The 18,996-nt window shown below is 38.8% G+C and overlaps 1 protein-coding gene across 10 annotated transcripts in view; it reads left to right on the forward strand.

The window, feature by feature from the left end:
• Positions 1 to 18,996, forward strand: part of APLF (aprataxin and PNKP like factor) — a 176,413-nt gene that overhangs the window by 86,385 nt on the left and 71,032 nt on the right. For 5 of the 10 annotated variants that reach the window (XM_077134429.1, XM_077134427.1, XM_077134430.1 and 2 more), the window contains exons 4-6: positions 9,003 to 9,068; positions 9,934 to 10,081; positions 10,400 to 10,532. In XM_077134429.1, the coding sequence (XP_076990544.1) occupies positions 9,003 to 9,068; positions 9,934 to 10,081; positions 10,400 to 10,532 (347 nt within the window). Of the gene's footprint in view, positions 1 to 2,528; positions 2,691 to 9,002; positions 9,069 to 9,933; positions 10,082 to 10,399; positions 10,533 to 18,996 lie in introns of all 10 variants that reach the window. The other 5 variants (XM_077134428.1, XM_077134432.1, XM_077134434.1 and 2 more) reach the window with 2 other exon arrangements.

The following is an 18,996-nucleotide window of genomic DNA, read 5'->3' on the forward strand; positions in this document are numbered from 1 at the left end:
TATGATTGTTATGTCTTCTTGTTTAACTGTTCCTTTTATTAGTATATAGTGTCCTTCTTTGTCTCTTTTAACTGTTTTACATTTGAAGTCTAATTTGTTGGATATTAGTATAGCCACTCCTGCTCTTTTCTTGTTGTTATTTGCATGAAATATCTTTTCCCAACCTTTCACTTTCAACCTATGTTTATCTTAGGGTCTAAGATGTGTTTCCTGTATACAGCATATGGAAGGATCCTGTTTTTTAATCCATTCTGCAAATCTATGTGTTTTGATTGGGGAATTCAGTCCATTAACATTTAGTGTTATTACTGTTTGGATAATACTTTCCTCTAACATTTTGTCTTTTGTATTATATATATCGTATCTGACTTTCCTTCTTTCTACACTCTCCTTCATACCTCTCTCTTCTGTCTTTTCGTATCTGACTCTAGTGCTCCCTTTAGTATTTCTTGCAGAGCTTGTCTCTTGGTCACAAATTCTCTCAGTTACTTTTTGTCTGAGAATGTTTTAATTTCTCCCTCATTTTTGAAGGACAATTTTGCTGGATATAGGAGTCTTGGTTGGCAGTTTTTCTCTTTTAGTAATTTAAATATATCATCCCACTGTCTTCTAGCTTCCATGGTTTCTGCTGAGAAATCTACACGTAGTCTTATTCGGTTTCCCTTGTATGTGATGGATTGTTTTTCTCTTGCTGCTTTCAAGATCCTCTCTTTCTCTTTGACCTCTGACATTCTAACTAGTAAGTGTCTTGGAGAACACCTATTTGTGTCTAATCTCTTTGGGGTGCGCTGTACTTCTTGGATCTGTAATTTTAGGTCTTTCATAAGAGTTGGGAAATTTTCCGTGATAATTTCTTCCATTAGTTTTTCTCCTCCTTTTCCTTTCTCTTCTCCTTCGGGGACACCCACAACACGTATATTTGTGTGGTTCATATTGTCCTTGAGTTCCCTGATACCCTGTTCAAATTTTTCCATTCTTTTCCCGATAGTTTCTATTTCTTTTTGGAATTCAGATGTTCCATCCTCCAAATCACTAATTCTATCTTCTGTCTCTTTAAATCTATCATTGTAGGTGTCCATTGTTTTTTCCATGTTTTCTACTTGATCCTTCACGTCCATAAGCTCTGTGATTTGTTTTTTCAGTTTTTCTATTTCTTCTTTTTGTTCAGCCCATGTCTTCTTCATGTCCTCCCTCAATTTATCGATTTCGTTTTTGAAGAGGTTTTCCATTTCTGTTTGTATATTCAGCATTAGTTGTCTCAGCTCCTGTATCTCTTTTGAACTATTGGTTTGTTCCTTTGACTGGGCCATATTTTCAATTTTCTGAGCGTTATCCATTATCTTCTGCTGGCGTCTGAGCATTTAGTCAGATTTCCCTGGGTGTTGGACCCAACAGGTTGAAAGATTTTTCTGTGAAATCTCTGGGTTCTGTTTTTCTTATCCTGCCCAGTAGGTGGTGCTCTTGGCATATGTTTGTCTACCGGTCCCAGCAGTAAAAGGTGCTGTGGGTCCTTTAACTTTGGAAAACTCTCACCATGGGGGAGGTTCGCCAGCCGAAGCGGCTTGGAAGAGTGCCAACCGGGCCAAGGGTTTGAACGCGGGGAGGGTCGCAGGGCGCCGCAGCCCGGGAGAGCATCCGTCCGAATTTCCTAGTCGGCCCGGGGAGCCAAGCGTGGTGCGAGACTGCCAGCGCCGCGGCCCAGGAGAGTGCACTGTTCCCAGCCGGACCGGGAAGTCATGTGTTTGGAAGGGACCCTCCCCGGTCACCGTTCTCCGCGGTCTGGGGATTTCCGATCCAATTCTCTCAGTTGGTCTGGTGGACTGCGCGTGGTGGGGGCGCCAGCCGCCGCGACTTGAGGGGACTGCTTGCCCAATTCTGCCAGCTGGCCCGGGAAGGAGGAAGGGAGGGACTCCAGCCGCTTGCCACCCCGCCCGGGGAAGCCCGCGCCCCTCGGCGATCTCACCGGATTGTGTTCTCTCAGCCAGTCCACCGTTCCAGGATGGGGTACGCTGTCTTTTTGATCTCTCATCTTTTCATTGTTTTTAATGTTTGCCTTATGTATTTTGGAGCATTTTGGCTCTGTGCATAAATATTTATGATTGTTATGTCTTCTTGTTGAATTGTTCCTTTTATTGATACATAGTGTCCTTCTTTGTCTCTTTGTTTTTAGTTCCTTTAAATATTTTTATTGATGTCATAGCAATTTTTTTAACTTATTAATTTAAAAAATTAACAAACAAAACATTAAGATATCATTCCATTCTACCTATACAATCAGTAGTTCTTAATATCATCACATAGTTGCATTTTCATCATTTCTTAGAATATTTGCATCGATTCAGAAAAAGAAATAAAAAGACAACAGAAAAAGAAATAAAACGTAACAGAGAAAAAAAAAAGATTATACATACTATATCCCTTACCCCTCACTTTAATTTACCACTAGCATTTCAAAGTAAATTTATTTTAACCTTTTTCCCCCTATTATTTATTTTTATTCCATATGTTCTACTCTTCTATTGATATAGTAGCTAAAAGGAGCATCAGACAGAAGGTTTTCACATTCACAGAGTCTCATTGTGAAAGCTATATCATTGTTCAATCATCATCAAGAAACATGGCTACTGGAACACAGCTCTACATTTTCAGGCAGTTCCCTACAGCCTCTGTGCTACATCTTGAACAACAAGGTGAGAACTACTTAATGCATAAGAATAATCTCCAGGATAACCTCTCAACTCTGTTTGGAATCTCTCAGCCATTGACACTTAGTCTCATTTCACTCTTCCCCCTTTGGTTGAGAAGGTTCTCTCGATTCCTTGATGTTAAAACATCTTCTCAGCTCATTCTAGGGGTTTTCTCAGTCCCTTGATGCTGAGATTCAGCTCATTCCAGGATCTCTGTCCCACGTTGCCAGGAAGGTCCACACCCCTGGGAGTCATGTCCCACGCAGAGAGGGGGAGGGTGGTGAGACTGTTCATCATGTTGACTGGAGATTGAGGCCACATCTGAGCAACAAAAGAGACTCTCTTGGGGGTGACTCTTAGGCCTAAATTTTAAGTAGACTTGACCTATCCTTTGTGGGGTTAAGTTTCATGTGAACAAACCCCAAGACTGGGGTCTCAGCCTATAGCTTTGGTTGTCCACACTGCTTGTCAGAATATCAAGAATTCAACTTGGGGAAGTTGAATTTCTCCCCACTTTCACCATTCCCTGAAGGGGGCTTGCAAATACTTTTCCAGTCACTGATGAAATCACTCTGGGATTCATCGGGGCATCACTCTGGACAAACCAACAAAATCTCATGTCCTACCTGAGATTCCAAGTACTTCTGACATTCAATCAAACTATCTACATGAATTCTATTAGGAAATGCTCTAGTTAAAATATAAATTTTGTAACAAACATTTTTTGCTTTGTCCATAAGGTGACATTTTAAAGTATTAATTATCATCTATTTTTAGCACCGTGCAATAATGACATTCCTTTGTTGTTCCTCATGCAAAAACATTTTTAAAATTTGTACATTGTACATTTCACTATTATTATACACTCTAGGCATTCCTAGATTATACCGTCTTGATCTTTACCATCTATCTTTCTTTCTGATTTCATTTTTGTCCCTAGCCCTCCTCCCTCTATCATCCTCACATGCAGCTTCATTCAGTGTTTTAACATAACATAATTACATTATAGTTTGGTAGTATTGTGCTGCCCATTTCTGAGTTTTATATTCAGTCCTGTTGCACAATCTGTATCCCTTCATCTCCAATTACCCAATATCTCACCCTATTTCTATCTCCTGATGATCTCTGTTATCAAGGAAATATTCCAAGTTTATTCACTAATGTCAGCTCATATCAGTGAGACCATACAGTATTTGTCCTTTTGTTTCTGGCTAATCACACTCAGCATAATATCCTTAAGGTCCATTCATGTTACATACTTTATAACTTTATTCTGTCTTACAGCTGCATAATATTCCATCTTATGTAAATGTCACAGTTTGTTCAGTCAACTGTCTGTTGATGGAAATTTTGACTGTTTCCATCTCTTGGTAATTGTTAATAATGCTGCTGTAAACATTGGTGTGTAAATGTCCGTTTGTGTCCTTGATGTCGTGTCCTTTGAGTAGAGACAGCATATAGATGGGTCCTGTTTTTTAATCCATTCTGCCAGACTATGTCTTTTGATTGGAGAGTTTAATCCATTAACATTCAGTGTTATTACTGCATGGATAGTAGTACTTTCTTCTACTGTTTTGCCTTCTGGATTTTATATGTCATATCTAATTTTCCTTCTTTTTACCTTTACTCATAGTCTTCCTTTCTACACTCTCCTCCACACCTCTCTCTTCTGTCTTCATATCTGTCTCTAGTGTTCCCTTTATTTTTCTTGCAGGGCTGGTCTCTTGGTCACAAATTCTCTCAGTGATTTTTTGTCTGAAAATGTTTTAATTTCTCCCTCATTTTTGAAGGACAGTTTCGCTGGATATAGAATTCTTGGTTGGCAGTTTTTCTGTTTTAATAATTTAAATATATTATCCCACTGTCTTCTCACCTCCATGGTTTCTGCTGAGAGTTCTGCGCATATTCTTATTGGGCTTCCCTTGTATGTGATGGATTGCTTTTCTCTTGCTGCTTTCAAGACCCTCTCTTTCTCTTTGACCTCTGACATTCTGATTATTAAATGTCTTGGAGTACGTCTGTTTGGATCTATTTTCTTTGGGGTACGCTGCACTTCTTGAATCTGTAATTTTAAGTCTTTCATAAGAGTTGGGAAATTTTCAGTGATAATTTCCTCCATTAGTTTTTCTCCTCCTTTTCCCTTCTCTTCTCCTTCTGGGACACCCACAACATGTATATTCGTGTGCTTCATATTGTCTTTCAATTCCCTGAGTCCCTGCTCATATTTTTCCATTTTTTTTCCTATAGTTTCTGTTTCTTGTCGGATTTCGGATGTTCTGTCCTCCAGTTTTGAAATCCTGTGTTCTGTCTCTCGAAATCTACCATTGTAGGTTTCCATTGTTTTTTTCATCTCTTCTACTGTGTCTTCCATTCCCATAAGTTCTGTGATTTGTTTTTTCAGACTTTCCATTTCTTCTTTTTGTTCATTCTTTTCCTTCTTCATGTCCTCCCTCAATTTATTGATTTGGTTTTTGAAGAGGTTTTCCATGTCTGTTCGTACATTCTGAATTAATTGTTTCAACTCGTGTATGTCATTTGAATTGTTGGTTTGTTCCTTTGACTGGGCCATATGTTCAATTTTCCTAGTGTGATTTGTTATTTTTTGCTGGCTTCTGGGCATTTAATCACCTTAATTAGTTTATTCTGGAGATTGCTTTCACTTCTTTTATCTAGGGTTTTTGCAAGATCAATTTGTTGTCTGTCTGTTCTTTGACATTCTGTTCGGCTTTATCTGGACCTTTAGCTTAAGTTTTGTTTAACAGAGGAGAATTTTTCAGTTCTTGTTTTCTTGTTTCTTGCCCTGCTTGTGTGGTGCCTTCTCCCTCCCCCCACACTTAAGAGGTTCTACTTAGATGTTATATACCCCAGCTAGATTTTTCCAGACCAAACTGGCCTCCTATCAGGAGGCAAGAGTCACCTGCATTGTTTTTCCCTGAGGGTGAGACCCAGCAGGTTGAAAGACTTTCCTGTGAAGTCTCTGGACTCTGTTTTTCTTATCCTGCCCTGTGTGTGGTGCTTGTCTTACTGCAGGTCCCACCCACATAAGATGATGCAATACCTTTAACTTTGGCAGATGCTCCCTGCTGGGGGCATGGTGGGGACTGAGGAGAGGTTGTAGGCTGGTTTTAATGGCTTCAAATTACCAAGCCCTGATGTCTGAATTCCTTGATGGTGGGATTCCACCTGAGTTGGGCTTCACCCCTCCCCTGGGGAAGGCACGTGCTCCAGACAAGCCTATGCCTGGGGCAGGTGCAGCCTGAAACGTCCTGCCACTGTATCCGGAGGTATTCAAGTCTTTGTAGATACACAGCCACAAAAACCCCTGTTTCCTTCTTTTTTTTCCCCTTTTTCTGTCACTCGTACCCCCTTGGCACCCGGGTAAAAATGAGCAACCTCCGCTTTGATCAGGTTCACCTAAGCTGGGGCCTATTTTTAGTAGTCAGAATTTGTTAATTAGTTCCACAATTGGCGTTTGATTGTGCCCAGTCCCTGCTGCTAGTAAAGTCCTTTCCTTTCCCCTCTCGGAAGCGGCCTGTTGGCAGGGGCACTGGCCGCCACAGCTTTGGGAACTCATGGTTCGGGGGGGTGCTTGCAGCTGGTCTGGCTGGTCCAGACTAGGGTACGCTGTGTGTCTGGTCACTGACGTCGCCCCATGAGCTGTTGTGTACTGTTTCTGGTTATTCGATAGTTGTTCTGGAGGACAAACTAAAACACACACGTTGTTAAGCCGCCATCTTGACCCGGAACCTTCTTTGTCTCTTTTAACTCTTTTACATTTGAAGTCTAATTTGTTGGATATTAGTATAGCTACTCCTGCTCTTTTCTGATTGTTGTTTGCATGAAATATCTTTTCCCAACCCTTCACTTTCAACCTATATTTAATCTTGGGTCTAAGATGTGTTTCCTGTAGACAGCATATAGATGTGTTTTGTTTTTTAATCCATTCTGCCAGTCTGAGTCTTTTGATTGGGGAGTTTAATCCATTAACATTTAGTGTTATTACTGGTACTTTCTTCTACCATTTGCCTTTTGGGTTTTATATGTCGTATCTAATTTTTCTTCTTTTTACCTTTACTGATAGTCTTCATTTCTACACTCTTCTCCACAACTCTCTCTCCCATCTTTTCCTATCTGTCTCTAGTGCTCCCTTTAGTTATTCTTGCAGGGCCAGTCCCTTGGTCACAAATTCTCTCAGTTATTTTTTTGTCTGAAAATACTTTAATTTCCCCCTCATTTTTGAAGGACAGTTTTGTTGGATATAGAATTCTTGGTTGGCAGTTTTTCTCTTTTAGTAACTTAAATATATCATCCCACTGTCTTCTCACCTCCATGGTTTCTTCTGAGAAATCTATGCATAGTCTTATTGGGCTTCCCTTGTATGTGATGGATTACTTTTCTCTTGCTGCTTTCAAGATTCTCTTTCTCTTTGACATTTGACATTCTGATTACTAAGTGTTTTTGGAGTACGTCTATTTGGATCTATTCTGTTTGGCATACATGGCACTTCTTGGATCTATAATTTTAAGTCTTTCAGTAGAGTTGGGACGTTTTCAGTGATAATTTCCTCCATTAGTTTTTCTCCTTCTTTTATCTTATCTTTCTGGGACATCCACAACACATATATTCATGCGCTTCATGTTGTCATTCAATTCTCTGAGTCCCTGCTCATATTTTTCCATTCTTTTCCCTATATTTTCTTTTGCTTGTCAGATTTTAGATGTCCCATCCTTCTGTTCACTAATCCTATGTTCTGCCTCTTGAAATCTGACATTGTAGGTTTCCATTGTTTTTTCATCTCTTCGACTGTGCCTTTCATTCCTATAAGTTCTGTTACTTGTTTTTCCAGACTTTTGATTTCTTTTTGTTCATTCTTTGCCTTCCTTATATCCTCCCTCAGTTCATTAATTTGATTTTTGATGATGTTTTCCATGTCTGTTCGAACATTTTGAATTAATTGTTTCAACTCCTGTATCTCATTTGCATTGTTGGTTTGTTCCTTTGACTGGGCTATAGCTTTAATTTTCCCAGTGTGATTTGTTATTTTTTGCTGGCGTCTAGGCATTTAATTACCTTAATTAGTTTATTCTGGAGATTGTTTTCACTTTTTTTTAACCTAGGATTTTCTTGGTGGATCACTTTGTTGTCTTTCTGTTCTTTGATATTCAGTTCAGCTTATTCTACACCTCTAGCTTAGGTTTTGTTTAACAGATCAGAATTTTTCTGTTCCTGTTTTCTTGATTCTTGCCCTGCCTGTATGGTGCCTTTTTTCCCCCCTTGGGCCGGTCTAATTAGGTATTATAGACCCCAGCCAGGTTTTCCCAGTCCTAACTGGCTTCCTCTCAGGAGGAAAGAGTCACCTGTGTCAGTTTTCCCTTAAGGTGAAACCCAGCAGGTTGAAAGACTTTCCTATGAAATGTCTGGACTCTTCTTTTTTCCTATCCTGCCCAGTATGTAGTGCATGTCTGTCTGTGGGTCCAGCCAGCATAAGGTGATGCAGTACCTTTAACTTCAGTAGAGTCTACATTCTGGGGGCGTGGTTAAGACCAGCGATTGTGTGTTGGCTTTAATTGCTTCACTTTTCCAGACCCTGGGGTCTGAGTTCCTTGATGGAGGGATTCCACCTGAGCTGGCCTCCATCCCTCTCCTCAGGAAGGCACAGGCTCTAGACAGACTCTCAAAGAAGCTTAATTCTGCCCATGCCTGGGGCATTTGGAGCCTGAGAAGCCTTACAATTGTATGCAAAGAGCAGTCAAGCTGTAGAAACACAGCCATGAAGTAAAAAAGAAAAATCCTTTTCAGAGCAGGACCCCCATTCTTTAGGTTTGCCAATCATGAGCATAATTTGATACATTGCTTTGTGTATCTCCAGGTCCTATATGCACCCTCCTTTCCTTCAGGACCCAGACCCTTTCAAGTATTATGTGTTGTCTGATCCAAAAAATCTCTGTTTTTTTTTTTTTTTTTTTTCATTTTCCTTTAGCCCTGTCCCGTTTGTGCTGGGGCAAAAACCAGCAACCTCCGCTTTTACTTGAGGTTGACCTGAGCTGGGGGCCTATTTTTAGTAGTCAGAATTTGTTAATTAATTCTACAATTGGAGCTTGGTTGTGCTCTGCCCCTGCTGCTAATAAAGTCCCTTTCCTATCCCCTTTGGGAAGCAGCCTGTCGGGGAGGGATACCAGCCGCCATGGCTTGGGGAACTCACGGTTCTGGGGGTGCTCACAGCTGTTCCAGCTTGTCCAGACTGGTGTACACTGTATGTCCAGTCACTGATGTGGCTGAAGCAGTTATTCTGTACTGTTCCTGGCTATTTACTAGGTGCTCTGGAGGGCGAACTAAATCTCACATCTCCCTAAGCCACCATCTTGGCCCCTGCCTCTCCAGGTTAGTTGGGTTATATTTTTAATCCATTTTACCACCCTCTGCATTTTGATTGGAGAAATTAATTTATATACTATTAAAGTAATATTTCAGTTACATTCTCAAATTTTTAAAAGATAAATTTATTGGATTATCTCTGTGTATTAATGAGGAAGAATAATCCAACAATTTTTGATGATCTTACTTCACTTTTCAGAAAGTATAAGGTAATTGGTTCTGCTGTTATGTTCCACATATGATCATGGATACAACTATACAAAAAAATTAGGTTGCAGCTGGACCAAAAGTTTACCGAGATTTTGCAAGTGTTTCTTCTGGGCAAGACCCAAGTAGCAGCTATGTGAGAGCCATCCTAAACTCAGAATTTTACTTTCTTTTTTCTCCAGGGGTCTAATTAGCTTAGCAGATACTCTTGCAGCTTTCATTTTCCCTTTGGATGCTCATTGATGATCTTAATTTCTGTGGACTGTTTTGACAAATATTGAATAAGAAAGTAGCTTTTAAGCCTTTGAGAGAGATTACTGCCAGCCATTTTATAAAAGGGTGGTTATAATTTCTAGTCTCATGATTTGAAAGACTGGTGTATTATGTGCTGATAAGTAGGTAGAAAATGAAGAACATATTCTAATCTATATACTACATGTAGACTACATATATTCTAAATATATATTTTATGCTATATATTTAATATATGTGTGTGTATGTACACAAATATATAGTGTATTATAATGTGGTATTTTGGTTTGTCAAGTCTGAGAAAAGGAGCATAACTCACCAGTCAAATGTATGGGAGAATTGTGTTTATGGTAACATGGTAGATGGCACAAGTGTTGACATGATTAATAAATTAATTGTCTTCATTTTATAGAAATAGTCAAATGCTTGATGAAGATGAAATATTGAATGAAACAACAAAACCCCTCTTGATTAATTTACCTAATGAGACAACTTGTGTTCCACAACTAGAAAGAGACACAGAAATATCCAAGACCCAGACTACTCCAACAAATAGTATGGTGAGAAATTTAAGATCTTGTCCATTTATAACATATTCCTCAGGTTTTTTTGAGGAGAGAAAAAAACACAGAATTTAAATAATAACATGACATCATTACCAGCACTGACCTGTACTGACCTTTTGCTGTTTTAAAATTAAGCTCTAGAGAATAAGTATCACGGTAGCCTAGCGTTTCAACTAATGTAGGTAATGAATTTTTTCTTTGAGAAATTTGGCCAACTTAGTTCACAGTTGCAAATATAGTGGATTTTTTATCATGGTTTCCTCCAAAGTAACTTATTTTACAAATTAATTAAGTATAAGTGATTATTTTTAGTCTTTTCCAGATGAATATGGAGACTTCAGTAAGCAGCAGCTAAACTTTGCCCAGAGAAAAAGAATCCTTCCAGCTTGGATGTTAGCAGAAAATTTGAGTGATCAAAATCTTTCTATACTACTCATTAGTGGTGGTAAGTATTTGTTTATGCAAATACTAAGAATTTCAGGGAAACAAAAAGCAAAATTTGAAAGTTTTTTTAAAAAATGGAGAATGAGTAGTGGTTTGGTATGATGAATTTGAATTCAAGAATTTTTGAGTTGTCCAAGAAAAATATTTGGTCACTGATTATAACCAACTTTCATTTGACAGATATCCTACATATAATATGAAAACCCTTTATTGGAAACTTCCCTTGAAATACAAATGAGTGTAATTTGACGTTGGTCTGGACAGAAATATTGTATCGTTATATTTTAATGATGTATTTTAAACACAATATATTTTAAATACTGAAGGTTCAAAATAGGAAAGGAAAGTCTTGAATCAGGCATATCTTTTTCTTATAAACTCAAACTATGGGAGGGTATCTGGAAGAAACTGGTTAGGGTACTCAATTCCTTTAAATAAAGAAAGATTAAAAATATAGCACAGGGCCAGTGGTGCTCCCGCCGTCATCCAGCCCTCCTCTCCCTCTTTCTCTGCCAGCGCTCCCGCCGCCATCTAGCCCTCCTCTTCCCCCTTCCTCACCGGCGCTCCCGCCGCCATTCAGCCCTCCTCTTCCTCTTTCTCCGCCGGCGCTCCCGCCGCCATCTTGCCCTTCTCTTTCCCCTTCTGCTCCGGCGGTTCTCCATCTGCCATCTTATCCTTCCCTTTCTCCTCCTACTCCAGCGGCTCTCCAACCACCACCGTGCTCTCTTGCGCCTTCACCGGCTCCTCCGCCACCGTCCTCGACAGCCTTGCCACCCTCACCTTTCCTCCTCCAGAGCAGTTACTAGGGGAGTAGAAACGATACAGAACGCTCCCGGAGCCATGATAGAGATCAAAAAGACAGCGTACCCCATCCTGGAACGGCTGACTGTCTGGGAGAACTAGCTCCGATGAGATCGCCGAGGGCCGCGGACTTTCCCGGGCGGGGCGACAAGCGGCCGGAGTCCCTCCCTTCCTCCTTCCTGGGCCATCTGGCAGAATTGGGCAGGTGGTCCCCTCAAGCCGTGGCGGCCGGCGCCACCACCACAGGAGGCCCCCTGGACCAACTCAGAGAATTGGATCGGAAATCCCCAGACTGCGGAGAACGGTGACCAGGGGGGTCTCTTCCAAACACGTGACTCCCCGGTCCGGCTGGGAAAGGTGCACTCTCCCGGGCTGCGGCGGCTGGCGCCCTACCGCCACTTTTGGCACTCTGGGCCGACTAGGAAATTCGGACGGGCGCTCTCCCGGGCTGCGGCGCCCTGCGACCCTCCCCGTTTTCAGACCCCCGGGCCGGCTGGCACTCTTCCAAGCTGCTTCGGCTGGGGAACCTCCCCCATGGTGAGAGTTTTCCAAAGTTAAAGGACCCACAGCACCTTTTACTGGGGGGACTGGCAGACAAACGTGTGCCAAGAGCACCACCTACTGGGCAGGATAAGAAAAACAGAACCCAGAGATTTCACAGAAAAATCTTTCAACCTGTTGGGTCCAACACCCAGGGAAATCTGACTAAATGCTCAGACGCCAGCAGAAGATAACGGATCATGCTCAGAAATATGAAAATACGGCCCAGTCAAAGGAACAAACCAATAGTTCAAATGAGATACAGGAGCTGTGACAACTAATGCTGAATATACGAACAGAAATGGAAAACCTCTTAAAAAACGAAATCGATAAATTGAGGGAGGACATGAAGAAGACATGGGCTGAACAAAAAGAAGAAATAGAAAAACTGAAAAAACAAATCACAGAGCTTATGGAAGTGAAGGATCAAGTACAAAAGATGGAAAAAGCAATGGATACCTACAATGATAGATTTAAACAGACAGAAGATAGAATTAGTGATTTGGAGGATGGAACATCTGAATTCCAAAAAGAAATAGAAACTATCGGGAAAAGAATGGAAAAATTTGAACAGGGTATCAGGGAACTCAAGGACAATATGAACCACACAAATATACGTGTTGTGGGTGTCCCAGAAGGAGAAGAGAAAGGAAAAGGAGGAGAAAAACTAATGGAAGAAATTATCACTGAAAATTTCCCAACTCTTATGAAAGACCTAAAATTACAGATCCAAGAAGTGCAGCGCACCCCAAAGAGATTACACCCAAATAGGCGTTCTCCAAGACACTTACTAGTTAGAATGTCAGAGGTCAAAGAGAAAGAGAGGATCTTGAAAGCAGCAAGAGAAAAACAATCCATCACATACAAGGGAAACCCAATAAGACTATGTGTAGATTTCTCAGCAGAAACCATGGAAGCTAGAAGACAGTGGGATGATATATTTAAATTACTAAAAGAGAAAAACTGCCAACCAAGACTCCTATATCCAGCAAAATTGTCCTTCAAAAATGAGGGAGAAATTAAAACATTCTCAGACAAAAAGTCACTGAGAGAATTTGTGACCAAGAGACCAGCTCTGCAAGAAATACTAAAGGGAGCACTAGAGTCAGATACGAAAAGACAGAAGAGAGAGGTATGGAGGAGAGTGTAGAAAGAAGGAAAGTCAGATAAGATATATATAATACAAAAGGCAAAATGTTAGAGGAAAATATTATCCAAACAGTAATAACACTAAATGTTAATGGACTGAACTCCCCAATCAAAAGACATAGACTGGCAGAATGGATTAAAAAACAGGATCCTTCTATATGCTGTCTACAGGAAACACATCTTAGACCCAAAGATAAACATAGGTTGAAAGTGAAAGGTTGGGAAAAGATATTTCATGCAAATAACAACAAGAAAAGAGCAGGAGTGGCTATACTAATATCCAACACATTAGACATCAAATGTAAAACAGTTAAAAGAGACAAAGAAGGACACTATCTACTAATAAAAGGAACAATTAAACAAGAAGACATAACAATCATAAATATTTATGCACTGAACCAGAATGCCCCAAAATACGTGAGGAATACACTGCAAACACTGAAAAGGGAAATAGACACATATACCATAATAGTTGGAGACTTTAATTCACCACTCTCATCAATGGACAGAACATCTAGACAGAGGATCAATAAAGAAATAGAGAATCTGAATATTACTATAAATGAACTAGACTTAACAGACATTTACAGGACATTACATCCCACAACAGCAGGATACACCTTTTTCTCAAGTGCTCATGGATCATTCTCAAAGAGAGACCATATGCTGGGTCACAAAGCAAGTCTTAACAAATTTGAAAAGATTGAAATCATACACACACTTTCTCGAATCATAAACGAATGAAGTTGGAAATCAATAATAGGCGGAGTCCCAGAAAATTCACAAATACGTGGAGGCTTAACAACACACTCTTAAACAAGAAGTGGGTCAAAGAAGAAATTACAAGAGAAATTAGTAAATATCTCGAGGCGAATGAAAATGAAAACACAACATATCAAAACTTATGGGACGCAGCAAAGGCAGTGCTAAGAGGGAAATTTATTGCCCTAAATGCCTATATCAGAAAAGAAGAAAAGGCAAAAATTCAGGAATTAACTGTCCACTTGGAAGATCTGGAGAAAGAACAGCAAACTAATCCCAAAGCAAGCAAAAGGAAAGAAATAACAAAGATTAGAGCAGAAATAAATGAAATTGAAAACATGAAAACAATAGAGAAAATCAATAAGACCAGAAGTTGGTTCTATGAGAAAATCAATAAGATTGATGGGCCCTTAGCAAGACTGACAAAAAGAAGAAGAGAGAGGATGCAAATAAATAAGATCAGAAATGGAAGAGGAGACATAACTACTGACCTCACAGAAATAAAGGAGGTAATAACAGGATACTATGAACAACTTTACGCTAATAAATACAACAATTTAGATGAAATGGACAGGTTCCTGGAAAGACATGAACAACCAACTTTGCCTGAAGAAGAAATAGATGACCTCAACAAACCAATCACAAGTAAAGGAATTGAATTAGTCGTTCAAAAGCTTCCTAAAAAGAAAAGTCCAGGTCCAGACGGCTTCACATGTGAATTCTATCAAACATTCCAGAAAGAATTAGTACCAACTCTCCTCAAACTCTTCAAAAAAATCGAAGTGGAGGGGAAACTACCTTATTAATTCTATGAAGCCAACATCACCCTCATACCAAAACCAGGCAAAGATATTACAAAAAAAGAAAACTACAGACCAATCTCTCTAATGAATATAGATGCAAAAATCCTCAATAAAATTCTAGCAAGCTGTATCCAACAACACATTAAAAGAATTATACATCATGACCAAGTAGGATTCATCCCAGGTATGCAAGGATGGTTCAACATAAGAAAATCAATTAATGTAATACACCATATCAACAAATCAAAGCAGAAAAATCACATGACCATCTCAATTGATGCAGAGAAGGCATTTGACAAGATTCAACATCCTTTCCTGTTGAAAACACTTCAAAAGATAGGAATTCAGGGGAACTTCCTAAAATGATAGAGGGAATATATGAAAAACCCACAGCTAATATCATCCTCAATGGGGAAAAATTGAAAACTTTCCCCCTAAGATCAGGAACAAGACAAGGATGTCCACTATCACCACAATTATTCAACATTGTGTTGGAGGTTCTAGCCAGAGCAATTAGACAAGAAAAAGAAATACAAGGCATCAAAATTGGAAAGGAAGAAGTAAAACTATCACTGTTTGCAGACGATATGATTCTATACGTCGAAAACCCGGAAAAATCCACAACAAAACTACTAGAGCTAATAAATGAGTACAGCAAAGTAGCAGGTTACAAGATCAACATTCAAAAATCTGTAGCATTTCTATACACTAGTAATGAACAAGCTGAGGGGGAAATCAAGAAACGAATCCCATTTGCAATTGCAACTAAAAGAATAAAATACCTAGGAATAAATTTAACTAAAGAGACAAAAAACCTATACAAAGAAAACTACAAGAAACTGTTAAAAGAAATCACAGAAGACCTAAATAGATGGAAGGGCATACCGTGTTCATGGATTGGAAGACTAAACATAGTTAAGATGTCAATCCTACCTAAGTTGATTTACAGATTCAATGCAATACCAATCAAAATCCCAACAACTTATTTTTCAGAAATAGAAAAACCAATAAGCAAATTTATCTGGAAGGGCAGGGTGCCCCGAATTGCTAAAAACATCTTGAGGAAAAAAAACGAAGCTGGAGGTCTCGCGCTGCCTGACTTTCAGGCATATTATGAAGCCACAGTGGTCAAAACAGCATGGTATTGGCATAAAGATAGATATATCGACCAATGGAATCGAATAGAGTGCTCAGATATAGACCCTCTCATCTATGGACATTTGATCTTTGATAAGGCAGTCAAGCCAACTCACCTGGGACAGAACAGTCTCTTCAATAAATGGTGCCTAGAGAACTGGATATCCATATGCAAAAGAATGAAAGAAGACCCATATCTCACACCCTATACAAAAGTTAACTCAAAATGGATCAAAGATCTAAACATTAGGTCTAAGACCATAAAACAGTTAGAGGAAAATGTAGGGAGATATCTCATGAAACTTACAATTGGAGGCGGTTTTATGCACCTTAAACCTAAAGCAAGAGCACTGCAGAAGAAAGTAAATAAATGGGAGCTCCTCAAAATTAAACACTTTTGTGCATTAAAGAACTTCATCAAGAAAGTAGAAAGACAGCCTACACAATGGGAGCCAATATTTGGAAATGACTTATCAGATAAAGGTCTAGTATCCAGAATTTATACAGAGATTGTTCAACTCAACAACAACAAAAAGACAGCCAACCCAATTACAAAATGGGAAAAAGACTTGAACAGACACCTCTCAGAAGAGGAAATACAAATGGCCAAAAGGCACATGAAGAGATGCTCAGTATCCCTGGCCATTAGAGAAATGCAAATCAAAACCACAATGAGATATCATCTCACACCCACCAGAATGGCCATTATCAACAAAACAGAAAATGACAAGTGCTGGAGAGGATGTGGAGAAAGAGGCACATTTATCCACTGTCGGTGGGAATGTCAAATGGTGCAACCACTGTGGAAGGCAGTTTGGCGGTTCCTCAAAAAGCTGAATATAGAATTGCCATACGACCCAGCAATACCATTGCTGGGTATCTACTCAGAGGACTTAAGGGCAACAACACAAACGGACATTTGCACACCAATGTTTTTAGCAGCGTTATTTACAATTGCAAAGAGATGGAAACAGCCAAAATGTCCATCAACAGACGAGTGGCTAAACAAACTGTGGTATATACATATGATGGAATATTATGCAGCTTTAAGACAGGATAAACTTATGAAGCATGTAATAACATGGATGGATCTAGAGAACATTATGCTGAGTGAGTTTAGCCAAAAACTAAAGGACAAATACTGTATGGTCCCACTGATGTGAACCGACATTCGAGAATAAACTTGGAATATGTCATTGGTAACAGAGTCCAGCAGGAGTTAGAAACAGGGTAAGACAATGGGTGATTGGAGCTGAAGGGATACAGACTGTGCAACAGGACTAGATATAAAAACTCAAAAATGGACAGCACAATAATACCTAATTGTAAAGTAATCATTTTAAAACAGTGAATGAAGCTGCAGCTGAGGTATAGGTTTTTTTTTTTTTTTTACTATTATTACTTTTATTTCTTTTCTCTATATTAACATTGTATAACTTTAAAAAAATATATAACACAGTTTTGTAGTTAATCTAGCTAACTACAAGTAGTGAATCTAGGTAACTAGAAGATGAGAATTTTTTTTCTCCTCTGTGTTTTAAAAATCGTTATTGTTTAAGTAATAAATGACTTAAGTCAGTGGGTCAGTGCTAAGGATTTTTAAAATTTAATTATCTGTTTGCATCTTAGGCTTATTTTGATGTAAGTCACTTATGTCTTTTCCAGCTCTGGTATTATGCTGTGGTTATTGATACTTATTTAGATTATCTGAACCCAGCTTGATATTTTGAAACCTTCTGAGTCAGTAGGAGCCTGAGAAATAACAAATGCCATTAAATGACTTATGCAAGATCACATAATTTAGACCTAGCCCTGTGGGACTCTAAAAAACATCCATGCTTTCAACCATACAACTCATTATACACCCACCTAAATTTACTATCTTGAGACTCTGGGGTTTGTGTGTGTGTGTGTGTGTGTGTGTGTGTGTGTGTGTGTGTGTGTGTGTTTTCTTTTTAAAACCTGTCCTTGAATTCTTTCCTGGATCTTTTCTCAGTTTAATTATTGGTTTAATTCTTATGTATATGAATGTTTACCGTAATCAAGCCATCTTTTCTGTCTTTCACCCAGTTAAGTTTTAGTTCATTTATTTCCTGGCTACTCAGGTATGAGCCCTTGAATGTTGTCATGAGTTCCTCCAGCGCAGACTGAAATTTTTCCAGTTACCTTAGTGATTTGGATGAGTATATTTTGGCCAAGTCTCTCAGTGCCTCCCCCTTTCTTGATTTTCAGTTAACTCTGTTCCCACAGCCTTCTGGGCCCCAGGCCAAGTCACTACTGCTAGGTTAGATACTCCTGCCTGTTTGAGAAAAGAACCTTTTATATTTCTTTGGTATCCTATTCTGCAGTGCTCTTATTCCTCAGTCTTCTAACCTTATAGCATAGAATCTTGAAAAGGGACACACGTGCTGATGAAAATTGTAGTCCCCAAATCATTTGGCTGGCATTTAATTTTGTACTGTGAAGACTTTCAGTGTGACGCCTCAATCTGTCATTGTAAATTATAATTTATAATGTGTGTTATAATGTTGAGCTGATGCTTTATTTTAATTGGAATATAATCCATAAGTATTTAAAGCACTAGTTATGCTGTATATTTATATTCAGAAACTTTGCTAAATAATCTAATTCTAATAGTTTTTGACCCTCTTGGATTCTCTGGTTTTACATGTCTACCGAATTATAATTTTTGCTTTTCTGATTTCTTTACTACTTTCTTTGTTTTCTTGTCTAATTTCCTGAGGTAGCCTCTCTAAATTTTAAGTAATAGTAGATAAAATTGGCATCTACATCTTATTCGTAATTTCCATAGGAATTCTGTTAGTATTTTAGCAGTGACTATGATTGATATTAGATTCTGATAAATACTCTTGTATTTAGGATGTTTTCTATTTTCACTTTGCCTTTTTTTCAGGAATAACTTGAATTCTTTAAAACTTTTTTTGGTATATAAATAGTTATAGAATTTTCATATATTAATGTGATTAATGATGCTAGTAGATTTCCTATACTGTATTATTCCTGATATTGTACCTAACATTGTACCATGCTTCTGAAATAAGTTTTATTATATCATGGTAGCACATTTTTATATTCCATTAGATTATATTTACTAATTTATGGTTTAAGACATATATATTTATATTTATCAATGTGGTTAGTCAGTATTTTCTCCATTTTTGCATCTTTATCAGATTTTAGCAGTAGAGCTATATCAGCTTTGTATAAAACAAATCAGAAAGTTTTTTATTTGATAAATGTTTGAAGAATTAG

The sequence above is a fragment of the Tamandua tetradactyla genome, chromosome 17 (genome assembly GCF_023851605.1).
Source record: "Tamandua tetradactyla isolate mTamTet1 chromosome 17, mTamTet1.pri, whole genome shotgun sequence".
Lineage (NCBI taxonomy): Eukaryota > Metazoa > Chordata > Mammalia > Pilosa > Myrmecophagidae > Tamandua > Tamandua tetradactyla.